The 18,133-nt window shown below is 37.1% G+C and overlaps 2 protein-coding genes across 2 annotated transcripts; one reads left to right on the top strand and one right to left on the bottom strand.

Annotated features, from left to right (window-relative positions):
- Nucleotides 1-1,917: 1,917 nt before the first annotated feature.
- Nucleotides 1,918-2,910, bottom strand: LOC139871021 (uncharacterized). The gene is made up of 2 exons (XM_071858772.1): nt 2,455-2,910; nt 1,918-2,400 (listed from the first exon to the last, which is right to left on the bottom strand). The coding sequence occupies exons 1-2, from the start codon at nt 2,908-2,910 to the stop codon at nt 1,918-1,920; spliced, it is 939 nt and encodes a 312-aa protein (XP_071714873.1).
- Nucleotides 2,911-14,166: 11,256 nt separating this feature from the next.
- Nucleotides 14,167-17,714, top strand: LOC139871019 (uncharacterized). Its single transcript, XM_071858771.1, has 6 exons — nt 14,167-14,485; nt 14,591-15,521; nt 16,220-16,466; nt 16,548-16,845; nt 17,206-17,352; nt 17,455-17,714. Exons 1-6 carry the CDS (start codon nt 14,167-14,169, stop codon nt 17,712-17,714), a joined length of 2,202 nt encoding a protein of 733 aa, XP_071714872.1.
- Nucleotides 17,715-18,133: the final 419 nt, after the last annotated feature.

Below are 18,133 nucleotides of genomic sequence, written 5' to 3'. Positions count from 1 at the left end.
CTGATTGATTCAATTTAAAAATACTTCAAACTAAAAAGTCTTTAATAAAAACATAGCAAGTATGACAAAAATTCCAACAGATGTCTGGGTGATCATTCCTACTGTTGATATCTTTTGCTTTTTTGCACCTTCTATATTTATGCATGCAAGGCGCATTCTGCTAGTTTATTTTCAAGCCAACACGCCCCTTGGTCCTGCTTCCCAGTAACCATATCTTCTGGGTTATCTGTCGTACGCTCACAATCTAACACGTAGCAACCCCTGGGTTTTTTTATTGTTCACTGCCTTTTTCTTTACTGCTATTAGTCTGGTAGACTCAGTTCTTCCTTGCATTTCAACCTGGTTACTCTTTCGTGGCAGATTTATATTTGCTCTTGACTCTTTTCCGCTTTCATCAATTAATTCAATGACCATCCTCAAAGGTTTATTATTGATTTGGTGTTTCCTTTTGTCCCAACAATCATTAAATTGTCGTTGTTTTAAACGCCACAAACCTCCAGCGGATATATTGTCCGAAAATAAATTTCAAATTAGCATAGAGTAAAATATTTAACTTAGCTGTGATTTTACGTATGTATTTTACCTCCTCTTGACAACCATGTTTGAATGACGTCAGGAGATGTTCGAGTGCGCACACTTGGCTCTGCAATGAACTCTTCAGGTGTTTCATTTTTTGTCACTGCATGTATTTTTGATGGTACACATACTCCCTTATTTAGTTTTATGTATGCGTACACTTGCGCACTTCGTTTTTGCGTCACAAGTAGTGCTTCCTTTGCTTTCATCTAAAGTTCCTGAGTATCATCTTTTGCGTTGAGTAATTTTTCTACCCATGCATGTGTTACTTTTCTTTCATTCCTTGGTGTGTGCTTTTTCATTAAGCTCACACTGTGGATGCGGATCTCTTTGCCGTTTCTTCTTGGGATCTCAATGATTATCTCAAAATTTTTTATGAGATTTTCCCAATCCTGCACCTTGTACATTATAATAGTGGATAATGTGTTAAAAATGAATTATAATGAATTTTTATGCATTCACGCCATACAGTTAGGTTTTTGGCTTCATCTTTTGCTCTTTTACTAAGTTAGATTTCGATTATGTCGTGAATTTACATTATAGCTTTTCTATAAATTGCTATTTTACGCAACATCAAATACTACGTACAACATACCTGCGAGCAAAGTGTGCCTTTGAATGCCTGAACTATTTGCTGTTCATCCAATTCTCATTTTTGTGACTCCGCCCTATGCTCCTTTGTACCGTTCTTACTTTTCTATCCACTTCTGACTTTATAGTTGCGACTCCCCACTTTGTTGGGAATCTTAATATACCATGTATTGTGGATGGTACGGCTCCTAATTATTGCAAGGTTTTTCTGCTTAACAACGCATTATACTCAGCGTTTGACTTGACTATAGCAAACTCAATGTCGATATCTCTTCTCTTTTCACCATTGTTATCATCTCGTACCTCTACCTCAACCCTAACCGTCCCTAATGACGGGACTTGTTCACCATCGAAATCGTATAAGTTAACTGCTTGTTTCTTTAGCTGCGACTTAACAGATCTAGGTAGCGACGTATAACAATGCTCATATATGACATCCATGTCGCAGCCAGTGTCTACATACAGACCTTTAAGTTCCTGATTACAGCTTTCGATGTAGCCTTTTATCACCACGGGTGCATTGAACTGCTGCCTTTCACTCGTTCCGAATGAGATTGTCGCATCTTCCCAATATTTTACTTCTTTTAGCTCTGCCCTTACGCTTTTACTCATTACCATGTTTATAGTTTTTTCCGCTTCTTTTGCCTTTGATTCGTTCTTCTTTTGCCACGGGTATTCTTTTTCTTGCTTTAACTTACTACCCTCTGTTTTAGCGGATTTCTTTAGGTGCTGCAATCTCCCCTTTTTTAGTTATGCGACCACCTTTTCGATTAAATGCCTGCATTTGTTAGTTTCATGACCGAAATCATCATGAAAGTCGCAAAATTTGGTTTTGTCTTTCTTCGCGTAATCGGGTAGCGGCGCTGGAGCTTCAAAGGATTTACATATTGGCTCAGTTGCTAGTATTTCCTTTGGTGTTTTGCTGAGATCTTTTATGATTGCGTAATTGTCATCGTGGGCGCTTCTGCTTTTGTAGCTGCTTCCTCCTCTGTTATTGCTGAACTTGCGGTATTTGTTGTTACTATTGTAACTTCCGCCTTTTAACGAGCTATTATTGTTATACCTTTTTGCTGATTCGGAGCTTTTACCCTGATCGCGATGGTGATCATCATCGTTATTCCTTCCCGTATGGCTTTTTCCGCAGTTTTGCGTTATATCTTCTTGCGCCCGCATATAATCATGCGCTTCTTTTATTGCTTTCGCGAATGTTTGCGGTACTTTCCTCCACAACCTCTGTCATAACGACAAGTGTCTGTCTGTATCAAGGCAATGAATAAATCCTGACACCTTTTGGCTTTCGGGCAGATCTGATATTTTAGCTACTTCCTTTGTGTATCTATCAATAACCTCACCCAAAAATTCTTTGGGTTTTTGTTTGATGTCATGACATTCTACGTGCGTCCTTCTGCGTGCACGTAGACTATGAAAGTTGAGTAGAAACCGAGATCTTAAGTCCGCATAACCTGTTATGCTCCGGGGAGTTAGATTGTTGAACCATTCCCGTGCAACTCCTTGCAACACAATTGGTAACATATGACATGCTACCACATCTCCCCAATTATGGGTTCTTGCAGTTCCTTCAAATCTTTGTAGGAAGTCATCGGGGTCCAATAACCCGTCATAACTTCCTAATGTTAATGGTATTACTGGCGCTTCCGGAAACGGTTGATTCGCTATGTGTGCGGAAAACTTTTCTGTGGTGGGAGCCACCTCTAGAGATTGTATTGATTTATGCCCTTGCATTACTGCAAACCAATTTTACGTGAACTCCTGGAATCGCGCTGGTTCGTTAAGGGCTTGCGCTAGGTGCGGAGGTGCAACTTGTTGTAGTTGTGATACAAAATTACTACTTGGCTCTAGAAGGTTATAAGGTGCACTTCCCTGGTCACCCTGATGTTGAGTTTGCCTCAACTTGCATATGTTTGACTGGGGCGACGTATAAGTCGTTCTTGCTTGTAGTGGCACTACTGTGATGTATGAACCATCCAGGTTTCTTAATCCCATTCTCCTAATCTCTTCTTGTGCACTTGTCGGGGTAACACTTAAAGTTTGAGTTCTCGGTTCTATTGTTGTGATAATTGGGATTGTTCCTACATATGTAGTTTTCACTATCGGCATAACATTGCCTGGTGGGGATTCACATCTCGCTTTTTCTGGGAACTTTGTATACCCAGCATCTGCTTCTTTAGAACGTATATAGCTAGTGTTTGCTGGTGATCCGAAACTCACTTTTTCTGGAGACTTCATGTGTCCAGTATCCGTTTCTTTGAAACAGATGTAGCTAGTTTCTATTCTTGGGGGCGTATCTTCCCTACCACTCTGCAGCCACTCGCTTTCTTCCTCTTCCACAGTTGGGGGAACTGTCTTTGCGATTTCAGCGCTTATTGGCCCTATTAGGATAGCCTCTGTTGAAGGGGGTTTTGACACCTTTTTCCCTTCTGTTGTGGATGCCTTTTTGTTGTATGTACAGGTGTTCGTTGACCTGGAAATGTCGAAAAAGACGGCTTTGAACCTTTATTGCCCGCCATTGATTTGAATTAGGCAAATAACCTGAAAGTGACCGATCAATTTAAACAAAAACATTTTATGGAAAAAACATATAATGAATTATATACATAACATGAATTCCCATCTTATTTGTTCATATAGCCGGTCCCACGGATGGCGCCAAATGATCAAGCATACTTTCACGAGGTCAAGGTGAACCTACGCTTGAGTGCATGATAGGGTTTAAGGACTAACAATATTTGAACCTCCGACACTTAGTCGTAGATAACCCACATCGGTATCGTTTCGATTCCGACAGGGTGGCCGATTTAAGAGTCCAGCAACAACCCAGCATACGGAGTTAGGTGGCCCAAAGACATGAAGGTTTCATAGTTTGTAACATACCTGAAAGTCTTTACGTGAATAATCGTATGAAGCTTGTTCGTACGATAATATGTATGCTATGTTATGTATGAGTAACCGATGATGTTTTTAGGGTTTGTGAGCTATGTATTTACAGGCTCACGAATTAGGGTTTTGATAGGATCTCATCCCTAATTAAATGCGATCTTATCCCAACTAACTTTATTTATTTAAGGAAAAGATCTAACTTGATTATATCGTGCATTCTTCTGGAATATACTAGACCCTTATGCAAGTATACGAAACTCACATCAGATGGTATAGACGCATAGGGTGCGGCTATACCCGTGTCATATGTCTTACATGAAAATTAATGTGCGGTTCAGGACTTTGGATGCGTAATCCGCATGGTTATGCGGATATGCGTATCATTACTGAATAATATATCGTGTCATCCTATGTAACCCTGCCCGACCTTCTCCATATACTTCATCTTAGTATATGTTTCAACCGCATTAAATTGTTCAAAAACAGCATTACGAATGGGTCAGTCTCATGGGCTATTTCAAACATTTTCATTGAGGAGTATTGGCTTGATTGTTGCTTGTAAAAGTTTTAAGTGTAGAATCTCATTAGAAACTTCCCAATGAACAAATTTGTTATTGTAGTGACTGATTAGGCTTTGTATGCCTGACCTAACAACAAAGGAGGTTTTTTTGAAAATGATTTTTTTTAGAGTAATTATAGAAATGGTTTTTCAATTTTTTTTAGAGAAGCAAGTAAACTAAGCATTTAAAGGCCGGTTTGTCAGATAAGGGTTCTGACAAAATACTGCAAACTGGCAAATGAAATGCCGGTTTGGACCCTGATTTTTACCTTTTTTCCAGTTTTTTCAGCGTATTATTACCGTTTTCCCGTATTTTTAGCCTATTATTACTGCAAAGCTGCAACCTATCATGTCATAGTTTGAGTATGAATTTGAATTTGCCAGCTAAAAATTGTATTTATAGAGTTAAGGTTGGAATCAATTAATCTCAAATCCATAGTGATTACATGTTTTTCTTTAATCACTAAAACACCTCATATTACTAAAACACTAAAACACCATTAGATTCATCACATACAATGACTGAATTGACTGGTTTTATGGTTCATTTTATTTGGGGTGGTAGAATTACATTTTAAAATGGGTGGTTAACTGGTGATGAAACATCACTTAGAACCACTTTTTCACTATACCAAAAGATTAATTGCATGCAGTTAAACGAAATGGCATATAAATGTGTTGGTGCTGATCCAAGAACACATACATTGAAGATGATTATGTGGAATGATTACTTCGGCAATGCGTGCCCGACTGAAATTCACGACGATAGGTCTTTGGAATTAATGTAATTTTTGGCTAGTCAAAATCCACGTTACATTGGTCAAATTGAAATTCAGTTTGAGCAAGTCTTTTCGACACAAGGGGTAGGAGACAATCACGACGGCACCATAATGAGATGGATGAAAGGCACAACAAAGATACAGGTCCACCTAGGTGTAGTTTTTGCTCACAACTAGGTCATAACAGGAATTCGTGTCTAACTAGGTTCGGTTAAGAAATGAAGTAGTTGTAACCGTAGTTATTTGTGATCAATTGTTGTAAGCGTAGTTATGTTGTTGTAACCATAGTTATGTTTTCAATAAATTGTTGTTCGTAGTAATGACAATGATAATAATGAATATGATTATAATAATGAGAATGATAATAATAATAACTCAATCACTACTAATCTATTACAACTAAGTTTATGCATTATAGTATTCACTATAACTATCATATATTCTACTGAACTCAAGTGCGTCTTCAAAAATGCCAAATAAAATATACAACTCAATTTTTTCAGAAAGTATACATGCTTTCCCAACTAATGTATACCACTCTTCTTCAAAGTACAATGCTTCAGGTTGAGCTATTCCTTGTTTGTAATATTATATGTCCATTGAATATGGATTTTCTGGTAAATTTTCTCGAAGGAATTCATTCAACTTCTGCATATTAAACCCACGAACATGAACATTATCAAATGTAGTCTTCTCGCCTCCTGAGAATTTTGTCTCATCTTCAAAATCGCAGCCGTGGTATACGTCAATTGAAATGTACTTCGGTTCCATATTTAACATGTGTTTATGCAACTTTCATAATGCACCTTTATAACCATAACATAAACCGGCTATCATAATATCGGTTTCAGTCTTACCATTCATTATTTTTCAGCTTTTACTGTTCTTTGACAGCTTTTTCTGAAACCGGCTATCAGAATGCCGGTTTATGTAACTCTGTTAGATAACTTTTTCTGAAACCGGCTATCATAATGCCGGTTTCAGTCTTGTCAACTTTTAATGTCGGGTGCATACTTGTCAACTTTTATTGAAATCGGCTATTAGAATGCCGGTTTATCAATCCCTACTAGTCTATATAAACAGACATATACTTGTTATTTTTATTGTATCACATATCACTCTTTTTACTACACAACAATGGATTCTTGGATTGATGTTTACTACAAAGGTTGGTATGCTGCCGACATGTCGCGGTACACACTGAGGGAAAAAAATCGTTCCCACTCCTGAATGTTAGAACTATGCCTCTTTCCAAGTTGTTTGAGTGGATCAAGGAAAAATGTCCCATCGAACACTCGGCGTGATGTATTATCACGTTGGCCATGAAAAATTTGTGTTGCTAAATGAGGAAGAGGAATGAGATGAAATACGAACAAGAGCGTTTACAAGACGTGAACCTATAGGCTTGCATCTGAAACCTATAGGCTTGAACCTATAAGTAATGTTTTTATTTTAAGTAGTGTGTTTAGTTTTAATTTACTGTGTATTTTCTTTCTTCTAAAAAAATGTAACCGGGTTTATGTTGATCAATAAAAGTGTTGTTCAAAAATTGTTATATTATTAGGAATAATACTAATAATATTAATAAAGACGTGCTCATACGATACAATGTTTATTATTAAACACAAACTAATACATCATTTGAAACTTAAAATCATAGCCATAATTTAAAAAACAGGTAACACACAAAATAACACACAACAAACTAGGCGACTAGAAGATTTCTTTCAGGAATACGATATTCACCCGATGTTGATGTTCCAAGATATCGGGATAACTTGGTAATCATCATCCCAAGTGGTAACGGTGCATTTAAGCTTTCCTTTGCTTCTTGCATCCGATTAGCCATGATGTATCCGACATCGAAAGATATACCATTCGTGATCCAGTAAATCATAAGAGCTTCCATTAAAAGCAAACGGTTACGGTAATCGTCCACCGCACAAATGGGACGACCAATTATGTTGCTACGGATGATAGTATATATTTTCAGTTTGTTGGCTCTAAGAAAACCAAGAAACATCTTTTTAATTTCTACACAAATGTTAAAACGGTGATCTTCAACACATGTGTTGACCACATCAAGTATAGAAGTGTCGCCAACAACATGTGTGTCAAGAAGATCGCCATCAATTTGACTGGTAGGATTGTAAAATTGTAATCCTCCAGTTTGGAGTCCCAAAGCATTGTTGAAGGTATCCATATCCCAACAATATGGTATACCTTTCAACATAAACCTAACATTCTTGTCTTCTTCAGAAAAGAAAAAATGATGAAAGAACTCACGTACACAATCAGGGTATACAGGGAAAATGTCAGTTATGATACATAACACTAACAATTCTTCAAACTACTCGTATGTGAGTTCATGATCTTCTCTAGGCTCAGTTCCTCTTAAAAAAAAACCCCATCGAGGATTGTCCTGTGGGAAATTGGAATTTGACGACGACGATTCATAGTCAGAAAAAAATGTGAAAACTTGTAGTTTGAGATACAATTTGAATTTGACAACAACGCTCAATACTACTGTCCGTTTAAATAGAACTAAAAAAATTAAAGTAACATGCAAACCGGGTTTTGAAAGATTGGTTTGTCAGTAAAAGGAGCCAAACCGGCAATTCAAATGCCGGTTTGGGTGTTTCTACGAGTCTACAACCAAACCCTAATATCGTATACCAGTTTCGTATAAAAATAGCTAAACCGGCAAATGAAATGCCGGTTTGGGTGTTTTTACGGGTCCACAACCAAAATCCTAATATCGTATACTAGTTTCGTATGAAAGCACACAAACCAGCAAATGAAATGCCGGTTTGGTGTTCAAACTGACAAACCGGTAATTGAATGCCCGGTTTTCCTATTTTTTTAAAAAAAAAAAAAATTCAAAAAACTATTTTTGTAAAACCTATAAATATATTACTATTTTGAAAAAAAAATCATAACAAAGTGTAGTGCACCACTGGTTACGTTATGGACCCACGAAGTGATGTACATTGGGGCCTCCTTATGTATAAGTTGTATTTGACAAAAAAACATACTTTTAAAAGTCAAATGAGATAAATATTTTTATGTTTATTTATATTCAAACATTATTTACTATACGTACTAAAATGTCGTGGATATATTGACCGTTTATGAATTGTCGCTTAAAACAAATGTAAAACAGCAACCAACAACACAAATGTAGCTAAAAGGGTTCTATTTCACCATAATGAATCATGAACTATACACGTATATGTATAATTAACCACTTAACGATGACCGCTTCAATTTTGATTAACGGAAAGTACCACTATGGTTTCTGGCAATGTAAATAGTTTATCTATATGAAAATGACAATAACTACTATCATTATGCTAAATATAGTTATTAACAACGTAACCATATCATAATAATGACTCTAGTCGAAGTAACATGCGATTTGACCATCCTCTCGTTTGTTTCAAAAACCAAGTTTGAGAACCATAACCAAGGCCCGACTTTATATGTGTTTCATTTTATATTTGTTTCAATTAAGATTGAGATCCAACCCAACATATAAAGGTTCTTATTTGCGATTGGGTCCTATCCAGTATAGTTATATAGTGACCAGTCCAAGCCAAAAGCCCACAAGGCCACAAGTGTTTATAATATGTATTATTTTTTTCTGAGTTTTGTAAAATTAGTTCAAGTGTAGCACGAAAAAGAGGCAAGAAAATTACTATTACTATTACTAATTACTATTACTATTATTACTATTACTATTACTATTATTATTATTATTATTAATATAACTAATACACAAAATTTGTCTTATTAGTTATGAATAGTACTATTTAACATTTCATTTTCCACACATCCAATCCCCTAACTTTCATTAAAATACAAATCGAACCTTCTCATTTTATATTACTATTTAATATTTCATTTTTCACACACCCAACCCCCTAACTTTCATTAAAATACAAATCGAACTCCCCATTTTATACCTATATTCTAAAATATTATTTATCTCATCACTAACACTAAAAATATTGAATAATAACACTCACCACGCTACTATTGTGCTACTTTTTTTTTTCTCTCAAACGATAAAAAAACAACTTTCATAAAAGGAACAACCATTCAATTCTACCAAAAGATGTCGAAAAATATTCTTTTTTACAAAATAGATCAACTAACTTTAAAAAAAAAAAAAAAAAAACCCGAACGCTAAAAGAAGCAACTTTCACAAAGGAACAACCCTTCAATGTTAGATGTCAAATTTTTTTTTTTTTTTACAAAATATATCAACACTTTTTTTTAACTCGCATTCAAAACGGAGCCCCCGGCACGAAGCGAGGGCTCCACAACTAGTTTTAACAATTAGACATTAGACAATATAATTATAAGGTTTTCCAAAACCGAAGAGTTATTGGATTGAACCGTAGGGTGTTGGTGCATTAGTGGCGACCTAACTTTCCATAAAGAGAGGTTAGGTCCTCAGAGGATCGACTCCCGTGTGGCAAAACATATTTACCAATTTTATGGACCTCGGAGGTTTTGGAAATCTACGCGTTTGAGCCTCACCCGAGGGGATTTACCACACGCGACGCTCGTAAGAATTCATCGGGGGAGTTTCCTCCCGAGGAGCGGTAGAACTGTATTGATTCGTCCAGAAAAATAATCGGGTGGCTGAATTCCATCGCGTTCGAACCCGCAAATGATTCCTAACCTGTTGATTGAAGCTCCACGTGATATCTTAAGATATACTAGTAAAATAGGGTAATATTAACGTAAAAAGATTCTTATTGTAAAAAGAATCGAAAAGAAATTATAAGACAACCTGTTACAAGAAATTAGATGGAAAAAGTGATGCTCAAAATCTAAATTTACATACTAACTAATAGACAAACGTTATGAATAGTGCTCAGGGGCATTTTCAACTTTTCACTTTTTCTTTTTAATTTTTACTTACGAACAAAGCCCCCCACACTTTCTTGAAAAATTCAAATCTACCCCCAAACAGGGGGTAAAGTGTCAAATAACCATTTTCATAAAAATCTTAAATAAACTCCACCCAAATATTCAACGGGTCATATCTTCTCGCTCGCAACGAGTTAAATTTTTCCGACACCATCGTTAAACTCGAAATAATTTTAGAAACACAATGTCACTAGCTATATGCAAAACGGACGATTTTTAAAAAATGCTAAATATTTGGGGTACTTTTCATACACGTTGATTTTGCGTTAAATTTTTAAAAGTCGACAATTCCATAGCGAAACGCGGAGATGCACATATATTGTTAATTTAAAATAACATTTAAATCTCTTACGGGTTATACCTTTTAGTTCGACTCGAGTTGCGCTTCAACGACATCATCGTTAGCCACAAAATAATTTTACTAAACGCAATAAAATACATTGAAAACCGAACCCCCGGCGCGAAGCGAGGGTTCGATAACTAGTTGGAACTAAAGTGAGACCAATTAAAAGCCGTGAAAAGTAACGCAAAGTAAGCGTCACTTAACCACATGAGACATGACCGAAAAGTGAGAGCGTAAGTTTTTTTAACCAATCAAAATTTAACACATGTATATTACTTAAAATGTTTCCACAAAATTTAAAATTCACTATAACACAACTTCAAATTTGACACTCACGGATTATACTCAAAATCTTCTCATTTTCCAGGAATATTAAATTTGTTTCCACTTTATAGTTATTATAGCGTGTGATCTAATCGTTAATTCACACAATTTTCATCAATAAGCTTAGTCAATAATGATAAGTTGATAAACTTTTACCCCTATTAGATAAAAAAAAAAAATTTCGTATTTGCGTGGAAACTAAATGATATAAATTTTCACTTTTATACTAAGATTGTTAATTGATACATTTTATACACTTTGTCTGAGTGACCACTGAGTTGTCCAATAAAACACACCATCCGGGTTCTGTAACACCCTAGTTATGGGCCTAAATGAAATATGTATATTGTGTTATTTTCTTATTATAATTTAAATATGATATTTAAAATTATGAGTAATTCATATGATTTAATTTTAAGGAGTGAAATAATAAATTATGAGTTGATAATTTATTATGTGACTAAATTAATGTGCTCGTGACGATGGTCACATAAAATATTAATTTGTGTAATTTGGATCTGTTAGGACTGCTTAACGAGGTACGTTGTATTTCAGATTGTAGATAAATTACCCTTGCCTTTTGAATAAAGTGACTACTCCTTTTGCTAAATGCACGTGGTTACACGTGGTATCTTGTGGTTTAGTTTTTTATTAGAAGTGCATGATTGGCTCTTTCCTTAATCTAATTCCATTTCATTTTGACACACAAATACAACTATGCATATCGATACACACCTTGATTTTATTATTGAGTATTAAATTAATGAATGAATGAAAGCCACTAATTTCGTTGTAACTTCATGCGATCCAGCTAAGAAACAAGGTAAATATTTATATTTATTTATATGATTCATAATGATTTATATGATATGATTTTATGAGTTTTATAGGTTTTTAGTATTTTTATGAAAACAAGATCTGTATGCTTAAATCGAAATAAAGCTACCTGATGTTGTGATATTATTGTTATGATCTTACAAAATACAGATACATATATTTATAATATATGATCTAGTATGTTTTTAAGGTACTATTTAAGAGATTTTGTAAGTTTGGTCATTTGTGAAGGAATGATCAAATCTGACTATATGTTGTGTATATGTTTAAATTGATAGCGGTTATAACTTGGTTATGATATGTGCATGATTCGGCTATACTTGATTTGTGTTAAATTTGTATAAATGGTGATTTAAATTTTAGGGTTCATGTTGGTATAATTGGGGATTTTGGTACTTTGATCCTAAATCTTGTGTATAAGTATTAGATCTTAGTGATTTTGGGAAAGAAATATGTGTACATATGTTTGGTGTATTTTTTTTGCTTGGATTTGGACACAGAACCTTATAGTGCTCGAAAACCCTATCTGTTTTGTGCATATTTTCTGTTAAATATGAAGCGTGATTCAACACTTGAACATTATACTAACTTGAGTTATTTTGTGGTGATTCTCAGGTGATAAACGAAAAGGTGAAGGCTCAGTGATATAAGACAACTGAGTGCTTGTGCTTCCAGGTGAGTGGGACTATCTTTATGGATGTGATTATACAGTGGCAAGTATAGTTATCCATGTCATGCTTAATTAGACTGTGTAATGAGTATGTGACCAGTGCAGTGACTATATGTGATTATGTGCGCACCCCGTGAACGTCGAGGTGTTTTGTACGACGTGCGTCGAGGTGTTTTGTGCGACGTAAGAGGTCAATGCTATTTACCTTGGTGTCGGGTAGTAGTATTGGGTCCAAGTGTTACTGATTGGTGGTATAGTGTGAATGACGAGTGCGTCACGTCTGGAAGACTATACCAGTGATTTAGTAATGGGGGCTATCGGTATATTCCAGCTTGATCAGCTACGGGTTGCCGGTCCTCTTGTTTATGGCTTTAAGTGATTAGTGACCAGTGCCTTTAAGCTGTGCTTGATGCTTGTAGTGATGTCCACCTAGATATTGTCATTCACTTAGCGTTATGCTAATTTCCCCCACAGTGTTTTGCCCTGCAGGTGTGTATTAGCAGCTTTTGGTGGGTTTTGCAAGGCAAGTCAAGATGTTTGACCCAGTGTATAACTCTGATGTTTTGTAATAATCTATATGGTCAACTGATTAGTATTAATAACGTAACACCTGTGATTTCGTGTAATCATATTACTATGTATTAATATATGATGTGTAAACTTTAAAGTCTTTCGCTGTGAGTGCTAAAAAAAATGTGTTTGTAAAAAGTATGGTGTTACAATTTGGTATCAGAGCATAGGTTTGGCAGTATGTGCACTGAGTACGTGACTTACTCCCAAACTTATGAATGTGTTGTGTCAAACATCTGAGTGGGGAATAAGTGAATGTAGAGATATGTGCCTAGGTGATTGTGCTTAGTGACAGGTGCTAACAGGTTATCAACTAAGCTTTTGTGAGATGATGTGTTTGCAGACAGGTATGGCTGACCAGACCATAAATAACAATGCCCCTGTGACTCCCGGACCCGGAATATTTAGAACGCCATCAGTGGAACATAGTCCCGAAAGTGATCCAGATGAATATGTTCATCAGCTAGAAAGTCAATTACAGGAAACTCGAGAAAAGGTAAAGGAATTGGAGGCCCACATTAGGCATTCAGCTGTGGTGTCTGAAGCTAATGATCCACCGATACCTCCAGGGTTTACTGGTAGTCAGTATACATCTGGCCCATCGGGTAGTGCTTCTCAACCATTCCAGTCTCAACCTCAAGTTAGACCTCAAGTGCCATATCAATCTTCCCAACAATACCAGTACCCTCTTTAATATCAGTACGCGACAACGAATCCATTTCAAACTCCTATGTTTCAGCAAGTGGTGAAGGAGAAGAAAAAGTGTACGTTCAAGTAGTTTATGGACTGCAAGCCCTCTGAGTATTCGGGTCATCGCGATCCGATTATGACAATGAATTGGCTAAGGGAAGTTGAACGGGCACTGAAAGCCTGTCAATGTGAACCAGAACTGTGGGTAACTTATGCCAGTCGACTGTTAAATAATCGAGCTATGGTTTGGTGGGATACAATTACTGCTCCTTTGTCTGAAGAGCAACTCAATCAGGTCACGTGGGAATAATTTTCTGCAAAGGTCCAAGAGCAGTACTGCACTGCATTTGATATCAATCGATTGAAGCAAGAGTTCATGCAAATGACGATGACTGAAGAAATGACAGTCGATGAAGCGTTTGAGCAGTTTATGGACAAGTTAAGGTTTGTGCATCAATGGATACCTGACGAACAATCTAGAGTTCAACGGTTTGTAGAAATTTTGCGACCTGAGTATCGCACAGTTGCAAGACTTGCTACTACTTTGTCACAAGCGCATATGTTAGCAAAGGTAACTGAAAGTGGCATTAAGGCGGCCAAAAGTGTGAAAACTGAAAGTGTGTCGCAAGTGAAACCAGTGGCAAGTCAGTCTAGCCAGCAATCAAAGAAATCAAGTCGGTTTAAGCAAAAAGGGCAATCTAGCCAGGGTGGATGAGTGTCAAGTGGTCAGAAAATATGGTGTAGAATGTGTAAGTCTTCACATAGTGAACAGTGTTCAACATTAACGAAACGGTGTTTGCATTGTGGTATAGTGGGACTTGAGCCTCAGGATTGTTCATTTAAGAATAATGTGTGTTGGAACTGTCATAAAGAGGGTCACAGATCTGCAGAGTGTCCAGCTGCAAGAAAGAGTTATTTCGGGGTAGGGTCCGGGTCAGGGGTACGTGCTGTGTCAGCTGGGGGATCATCTGCTTCCTTTGTGGGGCAGAAGTGCAAGAATCCTCCACAACCTGAAGCTAGAGCCTTTCAGATGTCAGTAGACGCTGCCACTGCTACTGACGATGCAATCACCGATATGTTCTTAGTAAATTCTTTGCCGGCTCATGTACTATTTGACTGTGGAGCAAATTGCTTGTTTGTGTCAACTACATTTTGTGCTAAGTTAAATGTGCCTGTTAGTGTAATAAATGAACCCTTAAGCGTCGAAGTGGGTAACGATAGGACAGTTCCAGTTACAAAGTTTGTGTCTAGAATTACTATTGACATAGAGGGTAGTCTTTTCCCTGTGACTTGTTTAGTGATGCCTATACCAAGCTTTGATGTAGTGTTAGGCATGAATTGGCTTAGTGACCATAAGGCCAGTATTAAGTGCGATAGGGAAGTTATCTCTTTTTCGGTGACTGGTGGGAAACGAGTAGTGGCTCGTGGTGATCACGGTAGGTTCCGTTGTCCATTATTGTCGATGATGAAAGCTCAGAAATCTTTGTCTAAGGGATGTGATTCTTTCTTAGCTTATGTGATTGATGTAAAGAAGGAAAAGAAAGTAGTGTCCGATATTCCTGTGGTGTCTGAATATCCAGAAGTGTTCCCAGATGAATTGCCAGGTTTACCGCCAATCAGGGAAGTTGAGCATAAGATCGAGTTAATGCCAGGGGCTACACCGGTTGCTAAATCTCCATATAGATTAGCTCCTTCAGAAATTCGTGAAATGATGTCTCAAATTCAAGAGCTGCTGGACCGCGGGTTCATTCGTCCGAGTTCTTCGCCGTGGGGTGCACCAGTGTTATTCGTGAAAAAGAAAGATGGTACACTACGAATGTGTATAGATTATCGTGAATTAAATAAAAGAACAGTGAAGAATAAGTATCCACTTCCTAGAATAGATGACTTATTTGATCAGCTTCAAGGAGCTTCGTTCTTTTCGAAAATAGATCTACGTTCGGGATATCACCAGGTTCGTGTTGCTGAATCTGACATTCCTAAGACTGCATTTCGTACTCGTTATAGTCATTATGAGTTCTTAGTGATGCCGTTTGGGTTAACCAACGCACCAGCAATTTTTATGGATCTTATGAATAGAGTGTGTAAATCGTTTTTGGATAAGTTTGTTATTGTGTTCATTGATGACATCTTAGTGTACTCCAAAACCGAATCCGAGCATGCTGAGCATTTAAGACAAGTGTTGGAACTCTTGAAACGTGAACAACTATATGCAAAATTTTCCAAGTGTGAGTTCTGGTTACGTGAAGTTCAATTTTTGGGTCATATTATCTGTGTGCAGAAGGTATAAAAGTGGATCCGTCTAAAATTGAAGCTGTGATGAATTGGAATTCACCAAAGAATCTGACAGAAATCAAGAGTTTTCTAGGATTGACCGGTTACTACCGACGATTTATTAAAGATTTTTCAAATATTGCAAGTTCTTTGACGAAGTTAACTAGAAAGGATGTGTCTTTTCAGTGGGGTAATGAACAGGAAACTGCGTTTCAGACCTTGAAAAGTTTATTGTGTCAAGCACCGATGTTAGCATTACCTGAGGGATTCGACGACTTCGTTGTGTATTGCGACGCGTCTTTATCCGGTTTGGGCTGTGTATTAATGCAAAGAGATCGTGTACTTGCATATGCGTCTCGACAGTTAAAACCAAGTGAAAAGAATTATCCAGCACATGATTTAGAAATGGCTGCAGTAGTGTTTGCGTTAAAGTTGTGGAGGCATTATCTTTATGGTACGCATTGTGTTATCTGCACCGATCATAAAAGTTTACAGTATATATTTTCGCAAAAAGAGATGAACATACGTCAGAGACGGTGGCAAGAATTAATTAAGGATTACGACTGTGAGATCAGATATCATCTTGGCAAGGCAAACGTCGTGTCTGATGCGTTAAGTTGTAAGAAATTCGCTGACAGTGTACAATTTAAGCGAATTGAGATTGTGTCTGATTTAGTGGATCGACTAAAGATAGTTCAACTCGAAGCATTACAAGATGAACATTTGAAATCTGAGTTAATGGTGAAAAGAAGAGTAGAGTTGATGAATGATTCTCGAGGATTAAAAACTTATCGTGAACGAGTTTGGGTGCCGTTACTTGGAGGATTGAGGGATTTAATCTTAAATGAAGCACATAAATCGAGATTATCTGTGCATCCCGGTATTACAAAAATGTACCATGATCTGAAAGTGTTATATTGTTGGCCAACTATGAAAGCGGACATCGCGCAATACGTGGAAAAGTGTCATATTTGCTCCCAAGTGAAAGCAAAACACCAGAAACCGTATGGGTCTTTGCGTCAATTAGAGATTCCAGAGTGAAAATGGGAACATATCACCATGGATTTTGTGACAAAACTACCTAGAACCCAGAAAGGAAATGACATGATTTGGGTAATAGTGGATCGTTTAACCAAAAGTGCGCATTTTCTAGCTACTAGTGAAACAACTTCGTTAACGAAATTAGCTCAGTTGTATCTGAATGAAATAGTATCGCGACATGGGATACCGTTGTCTATTGTGTCAGATAGAGATTACCGATTTGTGTCTAGTTTCTGGAACAGTCTACAAGAAAATTTAGGTACTCGTGTCAACCTAAGTACAGCTTATCATCCTCAGACTGACGGTCAAAGTGAACGAACTATTCAGACTTTAGAGGATATGTTAAGGGCTTGTGTTTTAGAGTATGGTGGATCGTGGGATTATCATCTGCCATTGATCGAATTTGCTTATAACAACTCCTGTCATTCAAGCATTGGCATGCCTCCGTATGAAATGTTGTATGGTAGAAAGTGTCAAACTCCATCGTGTTGGTTGGAGGCAGGTGAGAAACAGTTTGCGGGTCCAGAAATTGTGCATCAGACTGCAGAAAAAGTGGCTATCGCACGTAAAAAGCTGAAAGCTGCTAGAGATCGACAAAAGATGTATGCAGATCCTCGTTGATGACCAATGACGTTTACTGTGGGTGAACGTGTGTGTTTAAAAGTGTCACCGTGGAAGGGTGTAATTCGATTCGGCAAACGAGGAAAACTAGCTCCAAGGTACATTGGTCCTTTTAGAATTCGTCAAGTGCTAAACTATCAAACTGTAGTGTTAGATCTTCCTCCAGAGTTAGCTGGTATTCATGACACGTTCAACATCTGCTATATTCGTAAGTGTAAAGTGGACGATGAAAATCAAATTCTTCCGCTCCAAGATATGAAAGTAGATTCAAGTAAGAAATTGATGAAAGAACCAGTGAGGATCGTCGATAGAAAAGTGACTAAGTTATGTAAAAAGAAGATTCCCATGGTGTGTGTGGAATGGAAGCATAGTTTAGGCACCAATCTGACATGGGAGACGGAGGAGTTGATGACCTCTAA

The sequence above is a fragment of the Rutidosis leptorrhynchoides genome, chromosome 10 (assembly GCF_046630445.1).
Source record: "Rutidosis leptorrhynchoides isolate AG116_Rl617_1_P2 chromosome 10, CSIRO_AGI_Rlap_v1, whole genome shotgun sequence".
Taxonomy (NCBI): Eukaryota; Viridiplantae; Streptophyta; class Magnoliopsida; order Asterales; family Asteraceae; genus Rutidosis; species Rutidosis leptorrhynchoides.
The sequence above is the reverse complement of the archived record's forward strand: the minus strand, read 5'-3'. Positions and strand labels throughout refer to the sequence as shown.

Bases quoted from the DNA above. Each gene is read 5' to 3' on its own strand.
- LOC139871019 (XM_071858771.1), top strand. From the start codon at position 14,167: ATGACTGAAGAAATGACAGTCGATGAAGCGTTTGAGCAGTTTATGGAC. The intron at 15,522-16,219 runs GTTCATTCGTCC...GAAGTTAACTAG, and splicing joins CAAGAGCTGCTGGACCGCGG to AAAGGATGTGTCTTTTCAGT. The intron at 16,846-17,205 runs GTGAACGAGTTT...CGCATTTTCTAG, and splicing joins TCGAGGATTAAAAACTTATC to CTACTAGTGAAACAACTTCG.
- LOC139871021 (XM_071858772.1), bottom strand. From the start codon at position 2,910: ATGCAAGGGCATAAATCAATACAATCTCTAGAGGTGGCTCCCACCACA. The intron at 2,401-2,454 runs GTGTCAGGATTT...TCGTTATGACAG, and splicing joins ATCTGCCCGAAAGCCAAAAG to AGGTTGTGGAGGAAAGTACC.